Below are 15,424 nucleotides of genomic sequence, written 5' to 3'. Positions count from 1 at the left end.
CGCATGCAAAATGCATTACATTGCATTACAATTGACTTTCATTATGTGCGTTTTTCATGTGTTTTTGAAAATTATGCAACAAAACCAGCATTTTTAAAAACCCATGTTAGAAAACGCATATGGGTTTTTTAATGTGTTTTTTGATTCGACCCATTGACTACCATTGCAGGCAAAAACGCAGGGTTTTCTGTAATGCTAGTGTTTCTGCTAAGTGTGTTCCTATCCTTAAAAGGAAATAAACATTGCATCCTCCATTTTCCTTTCACTACAGTTGTCCTTTAAAGAGAACCCAATCCGAAGTTTGGGATTAGAAAGTAATACTTAGCTAATAAGAGGGAAGCCTCAGGATCCAATTGAGGCTTCCCTCAGCGTCGTCTGCTGTCCCACTACCAAGCATGGATGCGCATGGCCTTGCAGTGGCCACAAGAGCACAGCTGTGCATGTGCCGTAGCACAGAGCCGCTCATACTTGAGTGGTCACGTATACACGGCCATGCTCGTGCAGCTACCACTCGGCTGCGCTAATTGTCTCCAATCTTCTGGTGGTCTGCGCTTGGCAAAGGGGGACCACCGAACGCTGAGGAAAGCTTCAATAGGATCAAGAGGCTTATCTCTCTTTAGCTAAGTATCTCTTTTTTGTGCCCGATATAATGTTGGTCAGTTACTTACCTAGGGGCTTTTTCCAGCCCCTGAAGTCTTCCTGGCCCCTCACTGTCATTCCGTAGAGGACTTGGCCAGTCACCAGTCTTGTGCCTCCTCGATCACGTAATGCACAAGCGCAGAACACTCCCAGGTGCGCGGTGGAGGGGTCCGTGTATGCAGCAGTCGGAGGGCAACAGCAGAGAGGCAGAGCAGTGTGGAATGAGGGTGAGGGACAAGGAGGACTTCAGGGGGCTGGAAGAAGCCCCAGTTAAATAACTGGCCACATTACTATTCACTTAGAGGGGAACTTCAGCCTAAACAAAAATACTGCTATTAAGTTACGTTAGCTATATTAATTAAAATAGATAGGTAATATAATCTCTTACCAACCCGGTTTTAAAAGAACAGGCAAATGTTTGTGATTTTATGTGGGCAGCCATCTTGTTCATGGGGGCAGCCATCTTTTTGGTTGAAAGGAGGTGAGAGGGAGCAGGAGACACCGTTCCAACTGTCCTGTGTCCTGATCACACTTCCCAGCTGCACACGCTAGGCTTCCAATCTCAAATTAAAAAAAAATTGCACCAAAAGAGCACAACGAGAAAAGCAATATCAGCAATCCCATCATGCTTTGCACAGCATCAGGGGAAAAATGCCCGGGCAGTTTTCTTCTGTGCAGCTAAAAATGAGTTTTAGATATGAAAAACAAAGTTCTGATGCTGTGAAACTGTTAAAGAAACACCAAGCCTTTTCAGTGCTGCTGAGTAGACTTTTAGTCTGGAGGTTCACTTTAACATTTCCTTTAAGTCGCTTGTTTAGTAGGCAGATTTCCTGTAAACAAAAAAACATAAAACAGTCATTAGTTTCTACTGATTTGTGTTTCCAGTACTTAAACCTGCTCATGATAGCAACATAAACTATTTTGCTTTTTGAATTTTCAAGCATTCTTGTTTTAACAGTGAATTACAGTATGATTGTTTTTTGTATTTTAGATACATTTCCTCTGTAACCTATGAACTGAACGGTATATAATCATCATGCCGCCTGCTGCTCCTATAATAAGTGGTATTCAGAAGCTGATCCTTTATGAGACAAGAGCGGTGAGTAACTGCGCATTGGGCTATGATGATGTTTACTTTTCAAAGCGTTTACAGAAAGGAATATGCACTTAGCAGCCCATATTGGAAAATAACAGGTAGATTTAGATCCTGCGTGAGTCTAAAAATGTGTGTATTTGATCAGCTGTAAATTCAATACATTATACTATTTTTTTCAATTACAATTTTCCTTTGGCGCTGAGACATTTTTGGTGAGAATTAAAGCAGAACTGAAGAAGTTTTTCAAAACAAGCTGTTTCACTTACCTGGGGCTTCCTGACTTGCGTCGGTCCTCCACGATTCTCCGTTCTCCTGCCGCCAGCTACATTCAGTTTCGCCGCCAAGCCACTGCGCCTGCGCGCCTCTGGCTACGCATATACTTCACGTTCCAGTCTGCAATAGTGCTATTGCAGACGGGAACACATTAAAAGTATTCGCTTGTGGCCTCCTCGACTTATAAGTCGAGGAACAAAACAGAGCGGCGGAAGGAGAAGGGAGGATCGTGGAAGACTGGTGCGGGACAGGACAGCTGCTCCAGGTAAGTGAAACAGCTTGTTTTAAAATCCTCTTCAGTTCTGCTTTAAAACTACACGTGGGCATTTGTAAAGGAATACCACTATTCTGAACTGTAAATCAGAGTTCGTAAAGCAAACCTGTGAGGTCCAGAGGAGAACAAAATTAAATACTTACCTCGGTAGAGAGAAACCTCTGGACACTCCAGAGGCTTCCAACATCCTGCTCAAGACCACCAATCCAGTGCTGGAGCCTTTGTTCTGGCCATGCTCTCATTTGTGAACGAGCATAGTGGCACGGTGCAGGATGCCTCACACCTGTACAGTAGCACGGAGGCAAAAAAAAAACAGGCTCCTTGCTATTGCGCAGGCGCGAGGCGTCTGGCACAGTGCAGCCATGTTCATGGACAGTAGTGTGGCTGCGTGCTCCGCTCAACAAAGCAGTTGTCCAGTGGATTCCGGGAGTCCCAGTGATCAGTGGAGGTGAGGGGGGGGTGCCTCTAGATTATCTAGAGGCTTCCCTCTGCTGAGGGAAATATTTGGACACTTCTTTTTTTCCATCAGGTACACTTTAAAGGACAGATGCGAGGGGGAATAAAAAAAGAAAAAGAAAAATGATCTACTTACCTGTGGCTTCCTCCAGCCCCTGGCAGCCGATATGTCCCTCACCGCAGCTCCGTTTCTGGCCTGTGACCCGGGGTTTCCTGAGTTGCAGATGATGACTGGCACCTATTGTGCCTGCGCCGCTCACGGTCACGTGGTCTGGAGTGTTCTGTGCAAATCTACCTCGCCTGCGCAGAACACTCCAGACCACATGATCAGGAGCGGCGCGCTCGCACAGACTTGCCAGGTCGGCATCTGCAACGGAAGGGACCCCCGGCTGGAAGCGGAGCTGCGGTGAGAGATGTATCGGCCAGGGGCTGGAGGAAGTCCCGGGTAAGTAGATAATTTTTTTTAAATTTTTTTTTATTTTACTCGGACCTTCCCTTTAACACATCCCTGTAACCCAACCGATCACATTTGCAGGGCTGTGGAGTCGGTCCAAAAATCCACCGACTCCGACTCCGACTCCTCAGTTTAGGATTCCACCGACTCAGACTCCGACTCCACGACTCCGACTCCTCTAATTTGCATATTACAATTTTGTTGATTAAAAGTATGTAACATGAAATTCGTCTCTTAACTGCCAACGCTTAGGAATTTTACAAGACAACTGAAGTGAGAAGGATATGTAGACTACTATATTTATTCCCTTTAGACTAAAACTAGTCCTTGGTAAGAGTACTTGTAAAAGGTACAAACCGGAACAAAGAACATCTATCAGGCCCTAGGCAATGTAAGTGTGGGTACATGTAAGAATGATGTGCAGGTACTCTGCAGGGGAATGAGGAGATTGTAAACAGACAACACCTCTGTGTTCAATGTGCACAGCATTCTCAGTGGATTCCCTGCAGCTCTGTGGGGAGTGCATATGTAGAGTATAGTACTACTGTGTAACAAAGTAAACCTGAGACAGATGAAATTAAAGTTCTATACATACCTGGGGCTTCCTCCAGGCGCCTTCAGGATAATCATTCCCTCGTTGTCCTCCTCCGCCACCTGGATCTTCTGCTATGAGTCCAGGTACTTGAGCCAGTCAGGCGTAGTGCGCATGCACACACTCCGCCGCCAGGAGCATACTACACCTGTGCAGCACTATTGCGCAGGTGCAGAATGTTCCTGGCTGTGGGAGCGGCATGCGGCCGGACAGCGCTGACTGGCTGAATTACCAGGACTCATAGCAGAAGATCCGGGTGGTGGAGGACAGCGAGGGACTGATTAGCCTGAAGGGGGCTGGAGGAAGCCCCAGGTATGTATAAAACTTTACTTTTCATCTGTCTCAGGTACCCTGCTATTTGTAGTCACCAAACCAAATTTTAACAACATATCCAATTATTTGATTTCATCAGCAAAGGGAGTGCATACATTTGCATAAATCAGCATCAATGCAGAATTATTTCCATCTCATTGACCATCTCTATTAGTGACACAGCTACACATCAGGCTTTATTCTTACAGCATAGATGTTATTTAGTATATATAAGAGATTTCTGTGTACACATCATATATACAGTCACAATCAGATATGTATATCTGACCTTAAAAATACGGGGACTGCTTTATTGAAGCAGCACAAGTAACTAATTTTAATTGGTTTATTTCATTTTTGTGGACTAAGCACAGCTATTACTGTATATATACTGTATATATACATTATTTTTAATGACTATTATCTGAGAAATAGAACATTTTATCATATTTTCTATTTTAATTACAGTTACAAATTCATTAGGAGTCGGAGTCGGAGTCGGTGCATTTTTTCCCGACTCCGACTCCAGGCACCCAAAATTGCCCGACTCCACGACTCCGACTCCACGACTCCGACTCCGACTCCACGGCCCTGATTACAGGTTACATATATCTAAACACATGTGACCAATACGATCACACAGGTAAAAGATTAAGGTGTCCATTCTAACAGAGCATCAATTTAAGGCTGCTGGTCTTATGTAAAGTAAGTAACAATTCTCAGTGAGCAATTGCATCACCAGGGACATTGGTGTATGATTTGTCTAAATCAAGTGGTTATAAGGAACCATCTCACCAAGAAACCTCAGGGAGCCCACTGGTATCGATCTTGTAGCTGTCTCTGAGACAATGGCCCTGTGTCCAATACTGAGATCTAATATGCTTATGATGAAATATAGGTCCCCATCTTAAAGAGGAATTTTACTGTGTGTAGCTTGATGAATAAAGTTGAATATTTTTTACATTATTCATTTCAAAATGTAGTCAATGTTTTTCCATGGTAAAATGTTGCCTTACCCTGATTTACATTCTTAAATGCATCAGTGATGCCAGCATCTTTACTGCTGGCAAGGTGACTCAATGTGGGATGAATCCCTGTGGGGATGCTCTACCCTCCCAGTTATGTTTAGCCTAGGCTAGGATGTCACTCAGTTTTCTGCCCCAAAGCAGTCTTAAAGATTAACAGATGTTCTGTTGTGACATCCTAGCCTAGGCTAAACATAACTGGGTAGAGTTACATACCAAGGGTAGAGTTACATACCAAGATATAGTTTTATAAACAGCATTTCTGATGCTTCCAAATAGTCCAGATGTCAGGGCCAGAGAATGGCATTTGGACCTCATATACTCTGGGCCTATTTGAATGTTTTGTTTGTTTCTTTGTTTTTTTGTTTTAATTGCGTATGTATGTTCTGCATTTGTGGTCTAATAAAAGCCTTGTAATTTATTTTGATGGGAATAGTGATACTTGCTATACAATACAGCACCTTGGAAAAGCATCCCTCCCCCCCCCCCCCCCAAAAACACACCTTGGCTTTGTACCTTGTTCGTTACATTTCAACCTGTAATTGTAATGTTTCTTTATCTACTTTTATGTGATGGATCTGCACAAAATAGTCTAAATTGGTTAAGTAAAATTTGGTAAGCTAACTTTCTGAAGGTATGCTTTGATTCTGTCACTCTGGTTTGATCTAACTCAGACTGATTGATTGGTTTGCTGGTTATATAGCAAATTAATACATTTATACTTACCTGGGGCTTCCTCTAGCCCCATAAGCATTGTGGCTTCCCTCGCCGTCCTCTTCAGCCCCTCTGTTCTGGCAGTACGACTCACGGTAATCCGGTTAGTCGAGGGCCTCTGCGCATGCATGACGGCACACACAACCCTGCTGCGCTCCCGCCCCCTGGAGCATCCTGCTCAGTAGTACTCTAGCGCGACGTGGGGTGCGCACGCAGCCTAGCTGTGCATGTGCAGAAGCCTGCGACTGCCCGGATTACCGGGAGTTGTAGCGGCTGAACAGAGGGTCCTAAGAGGACGGCGAGAGACTCGGTGCTGCTCATGGGGCTGGAGGAAGCCCTGGGTAAGTATAAATTGGCGATAGTGATCCATCTCACGACCTAGGTCCTGACATCACGCTGTGGGAGGGGTTTCTCCACAATAGCAGCCATACAGACGTCCCTGATGATATATTTGAGAAAAAACTAAAGATTTCTCGTGGGAAAGGGGGTATCAGCTACTAATTGGGATGAAGTTCAATCCTTTGTTACAGTTCCTCTTTAAAGTGAACCTGAGACGAGGGGGAAGAAAAGTTTTATACATATCTGGTGCTTCCTCCAGCCCCCTCCAGGCAGATCGCTCCCTCGCTGAGGTTCTAAGCCTCCTAGATCCCCCAGTAGCAGCCCCTTTCTCCGTGGCCAGTCGGGCACACTGCGCATGCACGGTCTGGCTGCGAGCACCTGCCACACTCCTGGCGCCGGGAACGTTCTGTGCCTGGGCAGTGCTACTGTGCAGCCGCAGAATGCTGCGGGAGTGGGATGGGGAAGCGCGCCAACTGGCCACAGAGAAAAGGGCTGCGGGAGTGGGATGGGGAAGCGCGCCAACTGGCCGCAGAGAAAAGGGCTGCTAAAGGGGGACCTAGGTGGCTTTGGACCATGGTGAGGGAGCTAGAGGAAGCCCCAGGTATGTATAACATTTTTCTTCCCTTTTATCTCAGGTTCCCCTTAAGTCTCCGCCAGGGTACTATCTGAATGGAATTTGTATGTTCTATCTGTGTTTGCATGGCTGTCTTCCTAGATCCCCAAAACACACTGGTTGGTTTCCCCTTAACAAATTGATCTTAGACCATGGAATGGATATTACACTATGACAGGTTTGTAAGGTCTTCTGTGGGACAGTAAGTGACTTGACAACATGATCTGTACAACGCTGTGTAAAAATGTCAGTACTATGCAAAAATAATCCTTTATATTCTTATACTTAAAGTGTTAAGGTGCATACACACATCAGACTATAGTCTTTGGAAAATGAAAGATCACAGACCAATCTTACCACCCTTCATGTAGCTATGAGAGCCATACTCTACACAGTCTTTTCTATGGAGCTGAACTCCCCATCAGAAAAAAATCTTTGCAAGATGCTGCACACAAACATGCTGTACAGACACAAAAGATCAGTATCTGCAAAAGATCTGTTCCTGCCAAAAATCCATTCCTGCAAATTGCAATGATAGTCTATGAGATCTGCAGATCATCATACACACATGATTTAACTGACATTCATCTGCAGATCATATCCACCAGGATGGATTTTCAGATTTGCGGATGATTGCTTGATCTGCAGATGAATGTCAGTTAAATCATGTGTGTATGATGATCTGCAGATCTCATAAACTATCATTGCAATTTGCAGGAACGGATTTTTGGCAGAAACAGATCTTTTGCAGATATTGATCTTTTGTGTCTGTACAGCATCTGTGTGTGCAGCATCTTGCAAAGATCTTTTTCTGATGTTCAGCTCCATAGAAAAGACTGTGTAGACTGAGTATGGCTCTCATACTACATGAAGGGTGGTAAGATTGGTCTGTGATCTTTCATTTTCCAAAGACTATGGTCTGATGTGTGTATGAGCCTTAACTTGGCCCTGTTAGTGTAGTGCTTGACAATTCTTGAGTTATTAATGCAAGTCTTCATCTGTTTGCAGCTCAATAGAAAAAAGTTTGGACACATTAATTTATACATTCACAGCAAGATTGCAAGCAGGGGAGTTAGAGGATTAATCTCGCCTCTATCAATACAGGACTATGTGGTTGTTTTCCTTTATAATTGAGTGGGAAAAGCTACCAAGGGGGCAGTAGAACTGTACTGGCATTTTCTCTGCCAAGTTCAGCAGTCTTGCCGAGTGTTGTATTGCTGCAATTATAAGGAACAAGCCCACACATGAATTTATTAGCACCCTGGGTAGCTAGCGAATAATTGTAATTTGTCTGTACTGGTTTAAATGTATGGTGTAAAAGACTTTTTCAAGCTTTGTTTTTAGGATCTAAATAGAATTTATGTATTGCTACTCTGGCCTATTTATGGTGCTGCTAAGGTCAGTAATGTATTTATTGTATTCATTTCTTTTTAGTGTGAACAACTTTAAAATGCTTTAGCTTACTGTTTTGAACATGACCTTATATTGAAGCATTAATTCTATAGTGCTTTGCTGTGCAGGCCTATCAGGCAACATGCATCCAACATGGCAACTTATCTACCTGCATGAGGTCAGCGTAACCATGTGACTTGATATTCTGCTAATGGCTCCTGAATTCTCTACTCTGACACTAATCTCTCATACTACCTTAACACTAACCGTTTCATGACTCTAAACTTACCTCCTGTTATGCTTAGAACTAACCTCAGTAAGTGCAACTGTTTTTCATCCTAGCAGCCCTAACCCAGACCATAACCCAAACTTGAAAGTGACCCTGACTTAAAGTGTACCTGTGAGGAGAAAAAAATGCAAAAGAATGGATGTTTACCTCAGTAGAGGGAAGACTCTGGATAGTCCAGAGGCTTCCTAAACCCTCAGAATATTCCAGAGACTGCCTTATCCTCCTTCACCCCACCCATCCAGCACTAGGACCATCTGAGCATATAAAAAAAAAGCTTGTTGAATATGTACACACGGCAAGGCTCCCATCCATGTACAAGTGCAGGCGCAGCGACGGTTAACACCTGTGCAGTAGCACGGAGCAGCTGTGTGCTACTGCGAATGCCTAGGCCGTCTTTGCAGCTGCACAGTGTGGCCACACCCATACACGAGTATCTCCGTGCTACTGTGCAGTCACAGGCTGTCATTGCAGTCGCGCTCCTAAGAAGGGAGTCTCGGCGAGCATTAGCATGGTGGAGGATTGGAGAAGCCGTCTGGATCATCCGGAGCCTTCTCTCTACTAGGTATCTAATTTTTGCATTTTTTTTTCACAGGATCACTTTAAAGGGAAGGTACAAGATGATTAAAAAGCAAAATTCTACTTAACTGAGGCTTCTTCCAGCCCCTGGCAGCCGTCTTGTGCCCTTGCCATGGCTCCCGTTCCACTCCGGAGCAGTTGCCAACCTTGCCAGGTCGCCATCTACTTGCGCTTCAGCATGCAGTGCGGAGTCGCACTGACTTCATCCGGACTGTACTGCACAGGCGCTGAACTACTGCGCCTCCGCAGTACAGTCCGGATGACTTCAGCACGACTCCATGAGCCGCACGCTGAAGAGCAGGAGGCAGTTTGTACCTGAGGGGACCCTGGGCCAGCAGTGGGGAGTGGAGCTGTGGCGAGGGCACAGGGCGGCTCCAATGGGCTGGAGGAAGCCCCAGGTAAGTACATTTTTGCTTTTTAACCACCTCTGACCTTCCCTTTGAACTTGTGCAATTGAAATAAAGTAGATGACCAAAATGCATTAGATAAAAAACTGCATGACAATTTTTATTTATCCAGAGGTATGCCATGGAGAACAATGCATATGTTACGGCCAGAACCCGAAGTTTGGCCAGAACTAGAAGTGGCCGGCCACTTCGGGTTCTGGCCGGCCAATGCGCGAACTGGCCGCTGCGCTGCGGCCAATGTGAGAAATGAAACAATTCCTGTAAGGTTTAATGTGATGTTGTGGCCGCAGCGCAGCGGGGGGCAAAAAAATGTATCACACATCTTTACTTTATTCAATGGCATTAAGCCGCCCGGCTTTTTCCTCTGCCTCTCTCTCCTCCCCCCCCCCCCCCCCGCCTCTCTCTCCCCCCTTCTCTTATGGGCACAGCCGGGCGGGGACACGCGTGTCCAGGAGAGTCGTTCCTCGCGGCAGGAGAGCAGAGCGGGGGAGGCTGCAGACATTGCTTCTGCCAGCACCCGCTCTGCAAGAACGGCAGGATTCCCCTGCCGCGACGAACGACTCCGGAGGGACACGCGTGTCCCCGCCCGGCTGTGCCCATAAAGAGAAGGAGAGAGAGAGGCGGGGGGGGGGGGGGGGAGGAGAGAGAGGCAGAGGAAAAAGCCGGGCGGCTTAATGCCATTGAATAAAGTAAAGATGTGTGATACATTTTTTGCCCCCCGCTGCGCTGCGGCCACAACATCACATTAAACCTTACAGGAATTGTTTCATTTCTCACATTGGCCGCAGCGCAGCGGCCAGTTCGCGCATTGGCCGGCCAGAACCCGAAGTGGCCGGCCACTTCTAGTTCTGGCCAAACTTCGGGTTCTGGCCGTAACACATACACTAGAATCATGCTAACTGTCAGGAGAAAGTGACCAGTGCTGTGACTTTTCACGGTTTACCTCACCTTAATCTCCGTTACTGCTTTATTAAATCTGCCCTCTTACTTTCTGTCAGTTGGATTTTTGGTTGAACAGCAAGATTATGGTTTTGTAACAATAAATTCAGTTTTACTATGAATCTTTCTGTCAGATTTTTGCTGAAATATGCTTGAATGCAAGTGATCAGTGCATCAATAGCTAATCTCTGATTGGATCTGGGTGTAAATGAGCTCTCATCTTAACCACATATTAACACATTAACTACCTATTGCTACTTCCATCTCAAAAATATCTCCAGAATTCCTCCCTTCCTTACACAAGAGGCAACTAATATACTTATTGTTGCACACTTTCGGTAAATCCAATAAACTTCATTTCACTTCTGAAACATCACTGTGTGTGTCTCCTAAATTACATATTTAACTGACATTTTTTATCGTAACAACCAACGATGTATACAGGAAAATCATGACGATTAACAAGGTTGCCCAAACTTTCACATACCACTGTATAGTATGTTGAATTGCTCATGTATCTATGCTCCCCATTATTGTTCATTTTTGTACATTGTACAGTGCTCCGGAAGATGTTGACACTATATATATATATATATATATATATATATATATATATATATATATATATATATATATAGTGCCAACATCTTTCATTGGTTGTCTAACTAGGCCCAATGAGTACACTAACAAAATCATTGTGTGAACCTTAGCACTTCCTCTCCCCAGGCACGAGTATCTGTGTCCCTGCTTTACGTTGCAGGGATGTAGATACTCCTCCATTGCTGCCCTGCACTCCTGCTCTCTCTCTCTCCCCCCCCCCCCCCCCGCACTTGTTCTTGCCGCCGATCAGTAGAGGGGAGATGAATGAATGGGAACGCATTCATCTCATTGATTAATTCAAGTCCACATGTGAATGAGCACTGACGATCGATTAAATGCCGCATCATTCACATAAGCCGATACTTACACGTCCAAGCATTGCTTCCTGTTTAGCGTACTAATAGTATGCAACAGGAAGGAATGCACGAGAACATCTTGCGGCCAAATAGTAAAATTACACCTTCATACAATTTTTTCAATAAAAAGTCATACATTTACATTTAAAATTAACTATTTCCCTCCCAAACTCTCCCATACTACCCAGGTTTTTTTTTTTTTTTTTTTTTGCATTAAAAAAAAATAACATAAAAAAAAAATTGTTACCTTAGGGTCTGAACTTTTTTAATATGTATGTCAAGAGGGTAAATTACTGTTATTTTTTTAATCAATGGGCTTGTAAATAGTGATGGATGCAAAATTGAAAAAAAAATGCACCTTTATTTCCAAACAAAATGTTGGCACCATACATTGTACTAGGGACATTTTTTAAGTATTGCAATAGCCGGGACAAATGTACAAATAAAATGTGTGGGTTTTAATTACGGTAGCATGTATTATCTTAAAACTATAATGGCCGAAAACTTAGAAATCATTAATTTTTCCCATTCTTTTCTTGTTATTCCCGTCAAAATGCATTTAGAATAAAATAATTCTTAGCCAATGACAGCCTAATTGGTGGCGAAAAAAAACAAAATATAGGCCCAGTGCACACCAAAAACCTCTAGCAGATCCGCAAAACGCTAGAGTTTTTTGAAGCAGATTTCAGAGCGATTCTAGGCATGTGGAAGAGAGTTTTTATGAACGTGCCTAGCATTTTTTGGAGTATGTTTGTGTAGCAGAGTTCAAATATTGTTACAGTAAAGCTGTTAATGAACAGCTTCTGTAACAAAACCGCCTGGAACAAAGTTATAGGCGACTGAATGGAAGGAGTGCTAATGCTCTGGTGTTTAAAGGAGTCATCAGGCAATATTAATGCAAATCCGATTTAATTACCTGGGGCTTTCTCCAGCCCCTCGCAGCTGTCTGTTCCACGCTGACAGCTCCGTTCGCAGCTGCCGGCCCGGGGTCCCCACACGGTACAGAGGACAACCTCGAGGTCATCCTCACTGAAACTGCGTGAAGCACCGCTGTCAATCAAGCCCACGTTGTGCGCGGTGTATCTTTTATTAACATGATTTTTTTTTATTTTTTTTTCACCTTTACCATTGAGTGTTTTTAATGTTGTGGCCAATCAGTGTACATTATCTTTCGCTTCATAGTGAAGTCAAAAAGATTCAGGACTGCTTCTGCATCTTTCCAGCAAAAACACAGAGAACACAAGTGGTATCCACTGGAAAAAAAAAAAAAGATTCAGCTATTGTGATGGGTGGGCAGCCTGCTCTTACATTGCTGACGCATTGAGGTCACCCAACGTTTTCTCCTGAGTTTTCTCCTAGGTGATATTTTGACACCTTCTTAATAAAATGCTTTTAAATCACCAGCATGCAGGAAAATAATCAAAAACATTTTGATAGTAATTTTTCACCTATTTTTGATACTTTTTCAATTGCAAAGTACTGAAAAGATATTTTAAAGCGAAAATGAAAAATGATCTCCTAGAAGAAAACTCAAGCTACGTGAAGCTGCCCCCCTGCAATCAGCACAAATAAAAATTCCATAATGTTTGGTTTGTTTGGCTGTGTTTGTGCCCATTTATGCCACAAAAATTAAGATTTGTGCTGCTTTTTTTTTTTTTTTTGGCTTTCCAAAACAATACTGTCAGGAATATACTAGGGTGCTTATGATGTAAGGATAATATTTTCATTTGCCGGTCTGCTATGTACTTCAGATGCATATGTATGGGTCATCATCTGGCTTTGGGGAAGCTGTACTTGTCTGTGTGACAGTGTGGAATACAATTACCCTCAGTTCCTCCGAGAGCAGGGAGCTAATTAGAAGCCCTATTGTCCCATTTATACAAATCAGGACATAGTCAGGGAACTTCAAAGACCTACATTTGCATCTAAAGAGGACTTCAGTGAATAATGCTTGGGTAATCAGACAATGGCAGAAGTGAACTGTTGAAGTCCTTGACACTTGAAACATTTACACTTCTGTTGAGGAAGTGAAGAACTGTAGGCTAAGTCAGGAAGAGTAGCTGCACCAAAAGTTGACATGTGTGTTAAACACTATTTCATTGTGAGGAAATTGAATTATTGCTGGAGGTGCAAACTATACCCTGTAAATTACATCTATTGGAAGTCTTTTCATATATGTGGGCTATTGTACATTTTTCACAGGTGGATGTTAGATCTCTGGAGATCCAATTATGACTGAGGATGTAATTAAATCTAGCTTCCCCCCGTCCACACAGGCTTACAGCCTCGAGGCGAATATTTCATTATAAAGACCAGGGGACAGCTACCTCAAATCAGTTCTCTTCTGACGGTAGCTGCAGCTGGTCTCCTGGCCCAAGCTAGTGGACTCCTGGTCTAACCAGAATTGTGTCCGTCCACAAAAGTCCAAGATTCTTCTATCTGGATTCCTGTATTTTAGTAAGCAAACTGCTTGGTGTGTATCTTTGTAACCTCGTATCTTTGTAACCTCGTATTTTTGTAACTTTTTTACTTTGTTTTTTTTGTAATCTTTTGTATATATTCTGTTCTGCATTGTTCCATGTTTTTCTGGAATATTAGATTATTATTTAATAAGCTTGACTTCTGCTGTGATAAACTAACACTCATAGCCTAGAAGAGATTGAAGTGCAACTGTGTATAGTCCATGCCTATTTGTACGCTTGAGCAACACTACCATATGAAATTGTAATTGCATTGTGTGTGGGAGCGTTTGTCATACGTTGGCCTAAAGCGCGCAGCTGACCCAACATACGAGAAACGCCAGTGCGAGTAGCGACAGCAGAGTGGCTAACAGTATCGTTCGGAACGACTGTTAGTGGTTTTGCTTCATTACAGTGTAAGATTGCAACTGTGTGTGGGTGCGTGGCGTTCTCGTATTCGGCCTAAGCGCAAAGCTGACCCAAATACGAAAATGCAGATGGCGTGTTTAGCTCTCGACAGCTGAGGGGACGTGTCTAGTGAACCGCTAGTGGTGGCAGTGAGAAGTGTTCTGGGGGGTCACAGCCTTGTTTGTAGCTTAAATAAGGCTGCTCCCCGCTTGATCTGGTCAAACCCGCAGTCGGGAACCGCATACGCAGGCGTGCCGCGGGTCGGTTCCTGACAGAATTGGCTGGCAGTGGTGGGAACGTTTAGTACATTAGTACGCAGTTTAGCTCGCTATTCTGAGTACTAAAGGCTGGAAGCTTTCTAGAAGCAACTAGCCTACAGAAGTCTACACAGTGCAGAATCTATATACGTTTTTTTTTTTTTGTTCAAAGATACACACTTGGTATTTGCTTTCCCTTCCCCCCTTTTTTTTTTCTTTTTATTTTTTTTGCAACACGATGGCTCAGAAAGCATCCAGCTATGCAAGGCAAAACAAAGAGATACTACTCAACCTGTGTGAGCACAAAGGCATCGAGACGGTGAGCGGCCAGACTAAGGACCAGTTAGTTCGTGCGCTCGAGGAGTATGATGAGGCAGAGCAAGCCCGTGCTTCAACGTCAGCGGATGCAGCTCACGACACGCCAGAGGAGGAATCGCTCCCGCCACAGAATGCGAGTGGAGACGATGTCCTGGATGATCCCCCGAACACGGAGATGACATCTCTGGAAGCCGACCTACAGCTACTAGGTTCGGCTGAGCCCGAACTGCGCCTAAAGCTGATTCTGGAACATCGGCAAGCAGAAAGGGAAATACGACAAGCCCAGAGGGAACAAGTTGCACAGCGACACCAGCTGGAGCTGGCTAAACTTCAGCAGCAGAACCGGTCTGCTGGACCCGCAGAACGCGAAGGTGAGCGAGTCCACAGAATCCCCCTGGATAAGTTCCCTGCTATGGATAAGGACTCTGACATAGACACTTTCCTACAGGGGTTTGAAAGGACTTGTCGGCAGTATGGGGTGCCCCGTGAGCAGTGGGCAAGATATCTCACACCAGGGCTGAGAGGCAAGGCCCTGGAGGCGTTTGTGAGTCTCCCCCAGGAGGAAGAAACAGACTTTGAGGCAATTAAGAAAGCCATTATTGCGCGATACCACCTCACGCCAGAGGTGTATCGCAA

General features: G+C 44.3%; 1 protein-coding gene across 4 annotated transcripts in view; it reads left to right on the top strand.

The window, feature by feature from the left end:
* Window positions 1-15,424, top strand: part of FIG4 (FIG4 phosphoinositide 5-phosphatase) — a 576,719-nt gene that overhangs the window by 45,571 nt on the left and 515,724 nt on the right. For all 4 annotated transcript variants that reach the window (XM_068231289.1, XM_068231287.1, XM_068231288.1 and 1 more), the window contains one exon: window positions 1,631-1,738. In XM_068231289.1, coding sequence (XP_068087390.1) covers window positions 1,676-1,738 — 63 coding nt within the window. In that variant the 5' untranslated portion in view covers window positions 1,631-1,675. The remainder of the gene's footprint in view (window positions 1-1,630; window positions 1,739-15,424) is intronic.

This window comes from Hyperolius riggenbachi, chromosome 4 (genome assembly GCF_040937935.1).
Source record: "Hyperolius riggenbachi isolate aHypRig1 chromosome 4, aHypRig1.pri, whole genome shotgun sequence".
NCBI classification, from domain to species: Eukaryota; Metazoa; Chordata; class Amphibia; order Anura; family Hyperoliidae; genus Hyperolius; species Hyperolius riggenbachi.
Note: the sequence above shows the minus strand (reverse complement) of the source record. Positions and strands in the feature narration are given on the sequence as shown.